The sequence below is a fragment of the Felis catus genome, chromosome D2 (assembly GCF_018350175.1).
Source record: "Felis catus isolate Fca126 chromosome D2, F.catus_Fca126_mat1.0, whole genome shotgun sequence".
Taxonomy (NCBI): domain Eukaryota; kingdom Metazoa; phylum Chordata; class Mammalia; order Carnivora; family Felidae; genus Felis; species Felis catus.
In genome coordinates, this window is record NC_058378.1 from 87,516,454 (window position 1) to 87,528,651 (window position 12,198).

The 12,198-nt window shown below is 58.9% G+C and overlaps 2 protein-coding genes across 4 annotated transcripts; one reads left to right on the forward strand and one right to left on the reverse strand.

Annotated features, from left to right (window-relative positions):
* Positions 1 to 2: 2 nt before the first annotated feature.
* On the forward strand, positions 3 to 3,635 carry ZNF511 (zinc finger protein 511). 3 transcript variants are annotated; one of them, XM_045040914.1, is made up of 7 exons: positions 3 to 155; positions 418 to 491; positions 787 to 988; positions 1,179 to 1,244; positions 1,767 to 1,809; positions 2,308 to 2,457; positions 3,255 to 3,635. In XM_045040914.1, exons 1-7 carry the CDS (start codon positions 3 to 5, stop codon positions 3,494 to 3,496), a joined length of 930 nt encoding a protein of 309 aa, XP_044896849.1. In that variant the 3' UTR covers positions 3,497 to 3,635. The 3 variants fall into 3 exon arrangements, 2 of the variants coding, with proteins under 2 accessions (XP_044896849.1, XP_023096930.1); XR_006587463.1 differs by having other exon boundaries at positions 1,179 to 1,303; positions 3,255 to 3,311; XM_023241162.2 differs by lacking the exon at positions 1,767 to 1,809 and having other exon boundaries at positions 1,179 to 1,303; positions 3,255 to 3,479.
* A 6,355-nt stretch (positions 3,636 to 9,990) lies between these two features.
* On the reverse strand, positions 9,991 to 11,850 carry LOC101089397 (homeobox protein MSX-3-like). Its single transcript, XM_023241164.2, has 2 exons — positions 11,575 to 11,850; positions 9,991 to 10,990 (listed from the first exon to the last, which is right to left on the reverse strand). Exons 1-2 carry the CDS (start codon positions 11,786 to 11,788, stop codon positions 10,590 to 10,592), a joined length of 615 nt encoding a protein of 204 aa, XP_023096932.1. The 5' UTR covers positions 11,789 to 11,850; the 3' UTR covers positions 9,991 to 10,589.
* Between the last annotated feature and the right edge of the window lie 348 nt (positions 11,851 to 12,198).

The window sequence follows — 12,198 nt, forward strand, 5'->3', positions numbered from 1 at the left end:
CGATGCAGCTGCCGCCCGCGCTGCACTCCCGCCTGGCGGGGGGACCCGGGGCGGCCGAGCCGCTGCCGGTGGAGCGGGACCCCGCGGCCGGAGCCCCGCCCTTCCGCTTCGCGGCGCGCCGGGTACGCTTCCCGCGGGAGCACGAGTTCTTCGAGGTCTGTGAGCCCAGGAGGGAGAGGGCGGTTGTCGGCGGGAGCGGGGCCGGCGGGCAGGGCGGGGGGGCCGTGGGCGGGGCCGACGCTCGCGGTTGGGGGCAGGACCGTCGGGCGGGGACGAAGCCGACGCTCGCGGATGGGGCTTCGGGCGAGGCGGGGGATACGGGCCGGGGTGCTCGCGGATGGGGCGTGCGGATGGGGGCGGGGCGGACAGGGGCGGGGCTGGCAGACCGGCCCCGCCCATGATGTGCGTTTCCTGCAGGATGGGGACGTGCTGCGACACCTCTACCTTCAGGACGTGCTCACACAGGTGACAGAGGCGCCGGAGAGGCCCAGGTACTCGCCTCTGGGCCCAGCGCTGCCCCCTCCCTGGATCCAGCCCGCTCGCTCCTGGGTGATCCGCCACCCTACCCTCTGCCAGACCACCGTCCATGCTCCTCTGTTCTGGCTTCACTCCCTCCTCGCTGGTCTGTGAAAATTTAGTTCTTAAGAAACTAGAATTTGGGATTGCCAAAGAAACATCAGAGCTTTGCCGTGTATCAGGCTGCTTAAAGGAAAGGTGTCAGTTGGAAGCATAAGGTCTTCTGTCATCAGCAGGACGGCATTCCCACAAGGTGGTTTCCTTTGCCAGGGTGCCTGAGTTTACCTGTCAGGTGGCAGGCTGCTGCCAGGTGTTTGACAGCCTGGAGGACTATGAGCACCACTACCACACTCTGCACAGAAACGTCTGCTCCTTCTGCAGACGGGCCTTCCCCTCAGTGCACCTGCTGGACGTCCACATCCTGGAGTGGCATGACTCACTGTTCCAGATCCTGTCCGAAAGGCAGGACATGGTGGGTGATGCGTCCATGTTCCTTGGGGCCAAGTGCAGTCATCTCGGACGGAGGAGGGGTTTGTCCCCAAGCTGTTTGCCTAGCTGGGGGGGGAGGGGGGGGTCAGCACACTGCTCCCAGCTGGAGGTCAGGGGCAAGGTGTGGGGGGACTCTGTGGGTCAGGATGGAGGTGACGCTGTTTCTGTTTCAGTATCAGTGCCTGGTGGAAGGCTGTGCAGAGAAGTTCAAGACCAGCAAAGACAGGAAAGATCACCTGGTGAGATGTCACCTCTACCCTGCGGACTTCCGATTTGATAAGCCAAAGAAAAGCAGAGGGTACGCAAGGTGGTGCACGTGCCAAGCTTCAGGATGTGGCCCCTGAATTTAGAAAAGCGTTTTGAGTGTGTAGACTTTAAGGGTGCTGTCGGGTGGGGAGTTCTCAGGCAGGAGGAGTGAAACCAGTAGGGGATGGTTTTGCTGGCCCTGTTGGGAACGACTGGGATCTCATCTTGGTGTCTGCCCTGGGGCACCTAGGAATGTCACCTGATTCTCTGCTCTACCTGTGTCTCCTCCTGGGGGCTGCAGCCCCACTTGCTTTGCTGACCTGGCCCTCTGGGAATCTGCCCCAGGCTGGGAGGCCCTCCCCTCACGCAGACCCTCCAACTCTTCGTCTGGTTGGTGACTTGGACAATAAAGCCATTTTGTTACACACCACTGCTCAGAACAGCCTGGGGAAATGCATCAGGAGTCATTCTTAAACTTGTATCTCTTTGCCTTTTGCAACTGGTTCCTTTGGCAGAGTCCGTCAGAACATCCTGGGAATCGTGTCGAAGTGTTACCAGGCTAGTAGTCCTCAGCAGGTCTTTGCTCTTAAAGTACTGTGAGTCTGAGAGCCCACTGCAACACAGGAGAGTCACGAGGTTCTGAGTGTAAGGTGACTCTCTCCTCTCGGAGGGACCATTTCAAGGAAAGGAGTCCTACAATGCTGGATTGAGTAGGGATTGGGGACGAGACTCGATAGCAAGGTTAACGTTAGCAAACTTCTCGTGGTTGTGGAAAGACAGTGGGCACCCTTGGGAGGCATTTACCACTTGGCACCACAAAAATACTTTTTTCAAAACATGAGGTGTAACTGTCACTAAATTTGCAAACGTGGCATCTGTCATGTGATCATTCACTTAAGGTTTTGTTGTAACCCTTGTGCTTGTCCCGATAGTCTGGAAAGTACGCTTTGCCAAAACAGTTAGAAAACGTTTTTTTGCAAGAAAAGTAGTGTTTCTGTGGTCAGTCTGGGGGGGCAGACAGGGCCACAGGAGCCACCACTCACCCTGTCTCCACAGCCCAGCCACACCCGGGGCCGCTGTACGAGCATCCGCAGAAGCTCCGAGGGATGACGGGGAGCAATCAGGAGGGGATGCCATGGAAGTCTGCTCTGAACACGCGGCCTCCCTCCCAGAGCCTGTGGGCGAGCGACGGACCTCCAGCCACAGGTCAGTGCCTGGCATCCTTCTGAGGCAGGTTGTGAGTGTGTGCTTTGTGAGGAGAATGCTGGGCTGGGCCCTGGGCAGTAGTCTCCCTGAGAGAAGGGAGTTGGAGTGTTGGCTTCAGCAGGAGTTGAGAGCCCGACCGGTCCTGTTTCTCTCGAGTCACTTTGTGTCTTGTGCACGCCCTGTTTTGGGCCCCGAGGCACAGGAAGGGAAGGCACCATCGCTGCCCTTGCATCGTGGCCTAAACTGGGATGGAAGGAACGTTGGCTGTCGTTGCCGAAGTTACGATCTACTGATCTGTTTTTCTATTGCTAATTGTGTTCTTATTGGGCTAAACTTGTTTTCGAGTCTAATTCTGGGAAGGACACAGGACAGAAGGAAAGAAATTGCCAACAAGTGCAAACCGATAAGAAGGTAGACTCTTACCCCCAGCTGCCCTCGCGCAGCCGCCCAGCCTTTGGCCTGCAAGTGGGTCCTGGATGCCGTGGCAGTCAGGGTTCCTTCCAGATGGTGGGTCACAGGAAGCCTGGGCCTGGAACCCGTGTCAGGAGCGGCCCTCTTGGCTGAGTCTCCCAGGCGAGAGTGTGTTGGCAGAAGCGGGTCTGAGGTGGATGGCCAGGTGTAGGAAGGGAGCTGACCCCGGGGCCCAGGGCATCTTGGGAAGGGACAGCCCTGTCCTGAATGTTCCTCCAAGTGGAAGAGAAGGAGCTCGCCAGAATAAACTCACGACGCTATTTTATGAGTTGGGTTTTTGTTGGGGAAAAAAATGGTTTAGTACGGAGACGACTCTTGTCTTTCAGAATACCTTCTACCATCTGTTTCGGTCAAGGTGCATCACGAGGATTTAAAAGCACCAAGAAAAAAAAGGGACACCAGTGACAACGTGGACGGAGAGCCACAGAACTCTAAGCTGACTCTGAGCGAGCGGTGGCCTTTCGCAGGATGGGGCGTCAGTGTTGCACTTTCTCTCGCCTTCTGGCGCGGCCGCCCTCAGACTCAGGCCTTTGCCACCCTCCATCTCAGCCCAGCTCCGTGTCGCTGAACAACTGTGTGACAGCAGAAGCAGTGACAGACCCACGGATTCCCGACACATGCTCTGGTGAATGAACTGGCCCGCCATGCCACCTCCCTGTGCAGGGCCGTCCTGAGGATGTGCCGTATAAATACGTAGATATTTGCCATAACGGTCTCCAGCCGTGACTTCTCTGTGGTCGAGCTGTGTAGGGAAATGGGCAGCAGCTCTCCGTGGGGAATCTGTTTGCAGGGCTCGGTTTTCGGAAAGATTTACAAAGCCACAGAGCCTCTGGGGGGTGAGGATGTAGCACCTGAGTCGCTGACGCTCCTGGCTCAGCAAGAGGTCCCAGGGCCACCTTCCCCAGCGGCCATCAGCTCAGAGCTGATGGTGGGGTGAGAAGCCGAGGGGCTCCTGCACCGCAGGTGGGGTGTTAGGCGCTGGGAGAACCCTGCGGCCAGGGCCGGCCTCCCCGTGAATTGAGAATCCGGAAATTAACCCACATACTTGTGCTCAACTGGTGGGGAAAGAGTAGTCTTTTCAACAAATGGAACCGAGATAACTGGACATCCACACGCAAAAGAGGTATATGCCTAAGAGATGGAAATACACGCCCCCCCAAAAACTTGTGCACCAGTGCCTGCAGCAGCATCATTCACAATGGCCAAAAGATGGAAACAACTCACATGTCCCTCAAGTGAGGAACGCGTAAGCAAAACGTGGTGTATTCATAAAATGAAACACTGGCCAGAAAAGGGAATGAACCACTAACACTACAACATGGACGAACCTTGAAAACATCATGCTGAGTGAACAAAGGACACACACACACACACACACATACACACACACACACACACACACACACACACGGCCTGTATTCTATGATTCCATTTCTATTCCATTTCTAGAAACGCCCAGTGTGCGGACACGTACAGAGAAAGGAGGTTACTGGTTCTTAGGGCTGGGGATTATGCGGAAATGGGGGAATAGCCAGAAAATACAGGGTTTTTTTCTGAGATGATGGAAATGCTCTGAAGTTGCCCGTGGTGAAGGCTGCACACATCTGTGAATCTGCTGAAAAGCGTTGAATCCTACACTTTAGATGGGTGAACCGTATGGTGTGTGAGTTTGTCTCCATAAAGCTGTTTGAAAGAACAAACACGTACCCGGCTGGCTCAGGCAGAAGAGCCTACGACTCTTGATCCCTGGTTGTGAGTTGAAGTCCCACATTGGGTATAGAGATTTAAGTATAAAAATTAAAAGTCTTACAAGTAAGTAAAACAAAAATCGCGAGGCAATCCGGGAAACCTGGACGCTGCTGGACACTCGACAGGCACCAGAGCTATTCGGTGGTGGTCATGCTGCGGCTGTTTTCCTAAGTAGTCTTTAGAAGGTACTTCCCGAAATATTCGTGAAGGAAATGACATGATGTCTGGGGTCTGCTTCAGAATGATCTGGGAGGGAGGACTGTTTGGGGCTGAGATGAAACCAGGCTGACCCTGGGTAGATGGCTGCTGAAACCAGGAGCCAGGGGCACGATGACCCTAACCGTGCACACACACTCGCCCCCTTCGACAAGTAAAGTAAAAAGGAAAAGGAAGCCAAGGCAGGTGTGGACAGGACCAGCCTCAAGGACCAGAGCTCCGGGTCATCATGTCCTGAGGGCAGCCCCTCACACTCCCGCAAGCACAGCAACTGGTGAGAAGCTCACACCCACCCAAACCTTGTCCCCGGCTGCTCGGAAGGAGCATGAGGCAAACAGCTTTCTTTCTGGACTCTGAAAGACAACCGAGATCAGGCCCTTGGGCGGGCATAGTGAGTGCTTACAGGGGAAGTGCACTGAGCCCCCTGGCAAGTGGGAGGGAGCAGCACCGACCCTGGAGAGATGATGAGGCAGCCTCTCCATGAAGTGGTCTAGTTAGACCACAGCAGGTGGGCGGGCAGGTGGGCAGTGGGCGGGCAGATGGGGGGGGGGGGGATTCCCCAGAGGCTTCCTGCGGCACTGCAAAGCAGGCCAGGCTTCCAGAGGACAGGACATCACCCTGCCGCCTCTCCCCAAGCAGATCACCTTACATGTTTCTCCTGATTTGCTGTGGACTTCATGTTACGGTATTTTGCTGTACGTAAGTTCTTTACAGTTATGTGGTCAGTCTATCATTTATTATCTTTATGAGTTTTTTTTAATTTAATGTGTCAAAAGCTCCCCCCTCCACGGGTTTATTCTAGGAGTTCACACTTGTCTCAACACTGGAGAATCTGTTACTGTAATACACCATGTTAACAGCCTGAAGGGAAAATCATATCATCATTTCAATATGTGCAGAAAAAGCATCTGACAAAAGACAACATTCATGGAGGAAAAAACTTCGTATTAACTAGCTGTGGAATGGAACCACAGTCACCTGGAAGAGGTATTTCGAGACACCCACCACACCTAGCATGCTTGTGGTGGGGTTAAAAATACTTCCTTTAGGGGCGCCTGGGTGGCTCAGTCGGTTGAGCCTCCGACTTTGGCTCAGGTCATGATCTCGCAGTCTGTGAGTTCGAGCCCCGCGTCGGGCTCTATGCTGACGGCTCGGAGCCTGGAGCCTGTTTCGGATTCTGTGTCTCCCTCTCTCTCTACCCTCCCCCGTTCATGCTCTGTCTCTCTCTGTCTCAAAAATTTAAAAAAAAAAAAATTAAAAAAAATACTTCCTTTAAAAATCAAGAATGAGGTGGGGGTGCCTGGGTGGCTCAGTCGGTTTGGCGGCCGGCTTTGGCTCAGGTCACGATCTCACAGTTGGAGGGTTCAAGCCCCGCGTCGGGCTCTGTGCTGACAGCTTGGAGCCTGGAGCCCACTTCAGAATCTGTGACATCCCCCCTCTCTCTGCCCCCTTCCCAGCTCATGCTCTGTCTCTGTCTCTCAAAAAATAAACGTTAAATTTGTTTTTTTTTAATCAAGAATGAGGCAAAGATACCCCTTCTGGCAACTTCTGTGCACCCTTATGCTGGAGGTGGTCACCTGCCCAGTGAAACAAGAAAAGGGTCAGGTGTGTGCGTTGTTTAGTTTCAGCTCCGTTTAGCAGAAAGCCCAAACATTTGCTTCAACAAAGTAGGAACGGCTCGTGCCCCGTGGCCTCCGTGGCCTCCGTGGCCTCCTGGGGTCGTGGGGCCCTCCCTCTGGGAGCTGCACGCACCATCCCGAGTTGCAAAAATGGCTTCAGCGAGGGCAGGGTGAGTGCATCGTTCCGCAGTCTACAAATTTTCAAAGTACAACCTTCAGAACAAATAGCACCTTCAGTGTTTCAAGGAAGAGTGTAGCTGTTTGGTGTGGTTTTCATACACGCACCCCAGACACACTTCCCTCCCCCTTGCTTCCCATGCTGTCCTGCAGTGCTGGTCATGTCAGGCGAATTGCTACACGCTTATTTTTCTGAATGGCCTAATCCACGGAATACAGCACATAATGGAGAATATCAGAAATAGCAAAAACCCTGTATTTTGGTGAAAGAGACGACACTTCTTTTAAAGTCAAAATGAAGGGGCACCCGGGTGGCTCGGTCAGTTGAGCATCCAACTCGATTTCAGCTCAGGTTTTGATCTCACAGTTCATGAGATCGAGCCCCATGTCAGGCTCTACCTGACAGTGGGGAGCCTCCTTGGGAGTCTCTCTCTCTGCCCCTCCCCAGCTTGTGCTCTCCCTCTCAAAATAAATAAATAAACAGTAAAAGTCAAAATGAAAGTCCCAGAACTTTTAGGCCATCTGACTAGCATTGTGTGTTATCACATCAGAAAACCAGCACAGCCCACATCCTCGGAAATACTATCCTGGAGCCGGGGAGCACGCGCAGATCGGAGCCTGGGGGCCGTGCTGGGGCCGCGCCCCAGTCCAGGAGAGCCTGCCCAGCACCGGGATGGGTCCATGGAGCAGGTCACAGGGCAATTCAGGCGATGCAGAAATTGTGTTAGTATTTACATGTCCATCATTTTACTTGACAGAAAATAGCATTTCCTTGTTAGGAAACAGCTCATAGGGACAAAAGCACATGTGAGATCGCATGTCCCAGAAGGGACAGTAGACACCAGTCCCATGACCCAGCCTGAGAAGTGCCCAGTGTTGCCTTTTCGGAAGCCCACAAGGAACCTCTGCCCTCCAGACTGCTTCCTTGTGATCCTTGGGATCTGACCCGCTCCACCCTGGGGGCCCACGGACACAGGACCTGGGGGCCGGGCCGGGGCCGGGGCCGGAGCAGCGCCCTCTGACCCCAGCAGGCGCTGCTGTTGCAGGGGTGCCTGCAGCTACTGTAGGTGCCCAGCAGGGGCTCTGAGAGCGCCTGGGCCGGAACCTCGTCACTGCGCCAGCAGGACCCTGACTTCGGAGCCTCAGGGTTGGCTCCCGGGGCTCAGAGGGCTTCGTGTCACCCAGACCGCCAGGCCTATTTGTTATGTCACTTGTTTAATGACGCTGATGAGACACCCAGGCTTGGTGGCTGGGTCACCGTCTGCGGTCTCCATGGTCCCACCCCCTGGTTTGGCCCTACCAGGGGTCACCCACAGTCCATGCCATTGCACAGCTCGACCCTCTCTTTGTCCCCTGCACCCTCAAAGGGGCGTGTCCCCCTCGTCGAGTTGGCCTCCCAGAGGCAGGGCTGCTGTCTCTGAGTCCGCCAGCAGCGCCTGGGTGTGAAGCACGGAGAGGGCACAGACAGGGGTGGGGCACGACTCTGGAGTTCGGGGATGTGGGTCCTGAGACTGGGGTGGCAGAGGCCCCAGGCCTCTGTGCGTGTTCCCGATGGATGAGCCCTTCCAAGTTGCTCTGGCAAGCTCAAGACCTCCTATGGGGGACACACTGGCTGGAGGAGGGCCTCAGGTCCACACAGCTGGGGTCCGGGCCAGGACATGCAGGGACCCGAGTCCTCCCTGGGAATGCAGACAGGCAGCAGAAGTCTCGAGGAGGGACAGACGTCTGCCCCGGGGCAGTACCCCTTTCCAGAAGAGCAGAAAGTCTTGGTCTTCAGCCTTGCCCAGGAACAAGGGCACCTGGCTGGGGCGGTGGGGCTGGGGGGGAGCCACAGAGCTTTGCTCACTTTTGGGTGGTCTGTGTGCCAAGCCCTGGTCAGATGAAAGGGCTGTCGACCAGCTCAGTGAGGGGACCTGGGCAGAGAACCTCCCAGGTAGGCATCTTGGGTCAGAAATGGTTATGGAGAGACACCTTAGCAAGCTGACTGAGCATTCCTGACTGGGTTGGGGCTGCTCAGCCAGACTGTGTGGGTGGTGTTGGGAGCTGCGTGTGCAGAGCCGTGCTCTGTGGCGAGAGCACCGCTGGGGTGGAGACCAAGGGACGGTGGACAGATGCCAGGCAGTGGGCACCTCATGGTGGTTTTCCTTGTGTTGGTGTCTTGGTCGGTTTTGCCTTGGAGTATCTCAAATGACCACCATGATCCTCAAACTGTTTGCTAAGTGAGCCTTGTCTGGCTGTACGATTTGGCCCTGACTTTCAGGTACTTCAGATTTGAGCAGATCAAAGTGCTGGCCCGCAGGCAGTGTCCAGACTGGGGGGCATGGCCCCTCGGCCCCTCAGTGAGCTCCCTGTGTGCCATGGCCCCCAGCCACCCTCTCCGGTGTATTTACAGACCTGTGTCCTTGCGGATGGTGCCTGGAGTTGGGTTGTGAGTGTAAACAGCACACTGCAGGGGCAGTGGTGCACACGGGGAAGGTGGAAGAGGAAGGGGCTTCCCGGCCCTGTCTGGTTACCACTGGTCACCTCAGCAGCTGGCACTTCAGGAACTGGGTTGGTGTCCCTTTAAAATCCATTGTGGGGCACCTGGGTGGCTCAGTCGGTCAGGCGTCCCACTTCGTTCGGCCCAGGTCACGATCTCATGGTTGGTGGGTTCAAGCCCCACGTCGGGCTCTGTGCTGACGGCTTGGAGCCTGGAGCCTGCTTCGGATTCTGTGTGTGTGTGTGTGTGTGTGTGTGTGTGTGTGTGTGTGTGTGTCTGCCCCTCCCCCACTCACACTCTGTCTCTGTGTCTTTCAAAAATAAATAAATGTAAAAAAAATTTTTTTTGTTTTAAATCCATCGTGAGTTCTCGTTTTCCCAGAAACCTAGGGAGGATGATGGCTACTGACAGGCAGGTTCAGGTAACGAGACTTTGGGCAGGTTCCTGCGCTGTTTCTGGGGCAGCCTTCGCAGGGGGCAGGGCTTGGAGCCCCCGCCCGCGGTCTGGGCCCCACGGGCTGCAGGGCGGGTTGGGGGGCGGACGGGGGGCTGCCCCCGCGGGCCCCCCCCCCCGCCCCGCCGCAGCGAGCGGAAAGCGGGCCCTGTGGGTTTTCGCGCCACCACCAGGCGAAGCGGAGTGTCGGGGACGCCGCGCAGTCGGTCCAAACGGGGGACCGTCCTCTTCCAGTTCACTCGGCGCCCGATTCCCGAGTTAACCCTGCTGGTGGGAAAGCAGCAGGCTGGGCCGCGCGGGTCCCTCTCATCCCGCCTCCTCAGACGCGCCCCGCGGGCTCCCCCACCCCGGCCGAGCGCCCTCGCGCGCACCCACCCCCACACGTGGACCCCACGCACGCCCCCAGACAGTAGTTCACCGCAGGCTGCTGGGCGCGCCCTACGAAAACCGTAAGTGTGGGGGGTCCCTAAAGTGGGCGTGCGGGTTTCCATGTGGTCGGGACGGCACCAGACCTCATCCGGGGACGTAGCTGGTGAGTTTCACCTAAAGGCCCTGGCTCCAAACTGTCTGCCCCGCGGTTCGGGCCTCAGTCTCGTAGCCAGTTCTGAGCGCCCTGCTGCCCGGGTTAGGGGCGCAGGAGCGCGCCACGGAGTAAACCCCACGACGCCTCACGGTTTGCACAAAACGGGAAGCTCCGAGGGCGCTGCACGAAACCATTCACCGCTTTTCACGGAAGTGTGGGAGGCACGGGGTTTTTAACCCCCGTTTTAAAATGTGTGTAAGGTGCCCACGAGTGCGCTCGAGGCATCGGTCATCACGTGTATCGACGACGGGGGAAACACAAAAACGGAAAAATGAGACACAAAGGCACCGGAGGCTCCGGGAGGCCACCCAGGGCCGAGTTCCGCGCCCGGACGGACGCGGCGGGCGCGCTGGCGCTGGGACCCACGTCGCAGCCCCCCGTTGCCCTAGGACAGGTAATACATGCGGTAGGCAGCGACGGGCGCGGCGACGAGTCCTGGCGCCTGCGGCGGGGAGCCCGCTGCGCCCGCGTACGCGGCCGGGGGGCCGGGCAGGGGCGCGCCCAGGGCGAAGGAGGGCAGCAGCGGCTTGGCCGCCAGCTTCAGCTTCTCCAGCTCGGCCTCCTGCAGCCGCTTGGCCTTGGCGCGGCGGTTCTGGAACCAGATCTTGACCTGCGTCTCGCTGAGGCTCAGGCTGCTGGAGAACTCGGCGCGCTCGGCCACCGACAGGTACTGCTTCTGGCGGAACTTGCGCTCCAGCGCCAGCAGCTGCGCGGTGGTGAAGGGCGTCCGCGGCTTGCGGTTGGTCCTGTGCTTTCGGAGGGCGCAGGGCGGAGGGCTGGGGGCGCCTGGGAGGAGAGACAAGCACAAAGCGGATGCTCCGACGCCAGCAGCGCGCGCCCCTTGCCCACGCTTCCGAACCCCGGCAGAGCCCGGTTAGGCGTGCCGGTCGCGGCTCTCAGGCACGACGAGACCCAGAAAGCGCTGGGGTAAGAGAGGCAGGCCTCAGGGGGACGGGGCGGGGAGCCCTGGACTCGGGGTCTGCCCTCCAGGGAGGGGGGACCGTGCTCACTCCGAGAAGCGAGGGGCTTGGGCGGGAGGCGGCCGCAAGAACTGAGCGGCGAGCACTGGGGAGAGGAGTTGGCGAAGCGGGAATTAACCGTCGCGGGGACGGACGGGGGCGGGGGGCGCTGGCGCCGGAAAAGCTCTGAGCCAAGAAGCCGCGGGTTCAAGGGCTTCGGGCTCCGCGTCCGGATTGGCGCGCGCGAGGGGGCCCGGGTGGGTTCGGTCTTTTCTTTGCGCGCAGGCCAGGCGCGTTAGTGGCCACTTGGCGAAGTTAGGGGTGCCGGCGGCCTTTCCACCCTCGTCCTCCCAGCGCGGGCCGGGGCGGGGGCTCTCCTGGCTGCCTGGGACCGAGAGACAGGGCACTTACGTGGGGAGGACGAGCGGGCGGCCGGCGGGAACCAGGCCCAGGGCTCCGCGGTGCCCCGTGGCCTCTCCTCCCGGGGCTCGGTGGGCCCCGCGTCCAGCCCGCGCTCCGCCTCCAGCAGCGACTCGACGCTGAAGGGCAGCGGGCCGGGCCCCGCGCGCCCCCCGCCGAACGTCTGGAGCCCAGCGGGGTTCATGCTGAGCGACGCCGGGGCCATGCGCCGTCAGGCGGGCGCAGGGCTGGCGAGGCCCGGCCGGCGCGCCGAGAAGGTGGCTCGCGGCGCGATCGACCCGGGCTTGGCGGCACCCCCGCCCGCGGAACCCTATAAGAAGGCGGTGCCCCTTTCATGCGCCGTCATCCAATCGCCGCGGCCGCTGCCGCGCGAGCCTGGGTGTCCATTGGCTTCGCTGACCTGGGAGGGCCGAAGGGACAGGCAGGGGTGGGCCCGCCTCCTGGGACCCAGTGCCCCTGTCCCGCTCCCAGCGCCCGCCAGCCTCTCCCGGAGCTCTGCGGGCCGGGCCCGCGCTCCTCCGGTCCGGGAGGTGGCGGAGGCACCCCGGGGAGCTCGTGGAGCTGGCCTCGGCTCCCCCACCCGGAGGAATCGACGACGGGCGCGGCGTCGGTGGA

Bases quoted from the DNA above. Each gene is read 5' to 3' on its own strand.
- LOC101089397 (XM_023241164.2), bottom strand. From the start codon at position 11,788: ATGGCCCCGGCGTCGCTCAGCATGAACCCCGCTGGGCTCCAGACGTTC. The intron at 10,991-11,574 runs GTAAGTGCCCTG...CTCTCCTCCCAG, and splicing joins CGCCCGCTCGTCCTCCCCAC to GCGCCCCCAGCCCTCCGCCC.
- ZNF511 (XM_045040914.1), top strand. From the start codon at position 3: ATGCAGCTGCCGCCCGCGCTGCACTCCCGCCTGGCGGGGGGACCCGGG. The intron at 989-1,178 runs GTGGGTGATGCG...TTTCTGTTTCAG, and splicing joins TGTCCGAAAGGCAGGACATG to TATCAGTGCCTGGTGGAAGG. The intron at 1,810-2,307 runs GCTAGTAGTCCT...CTGTCTCCACAG, and splicing joins TCGTGTCGAAGTGTTACCAG to CCCAGCCACACCCGGGGCCG.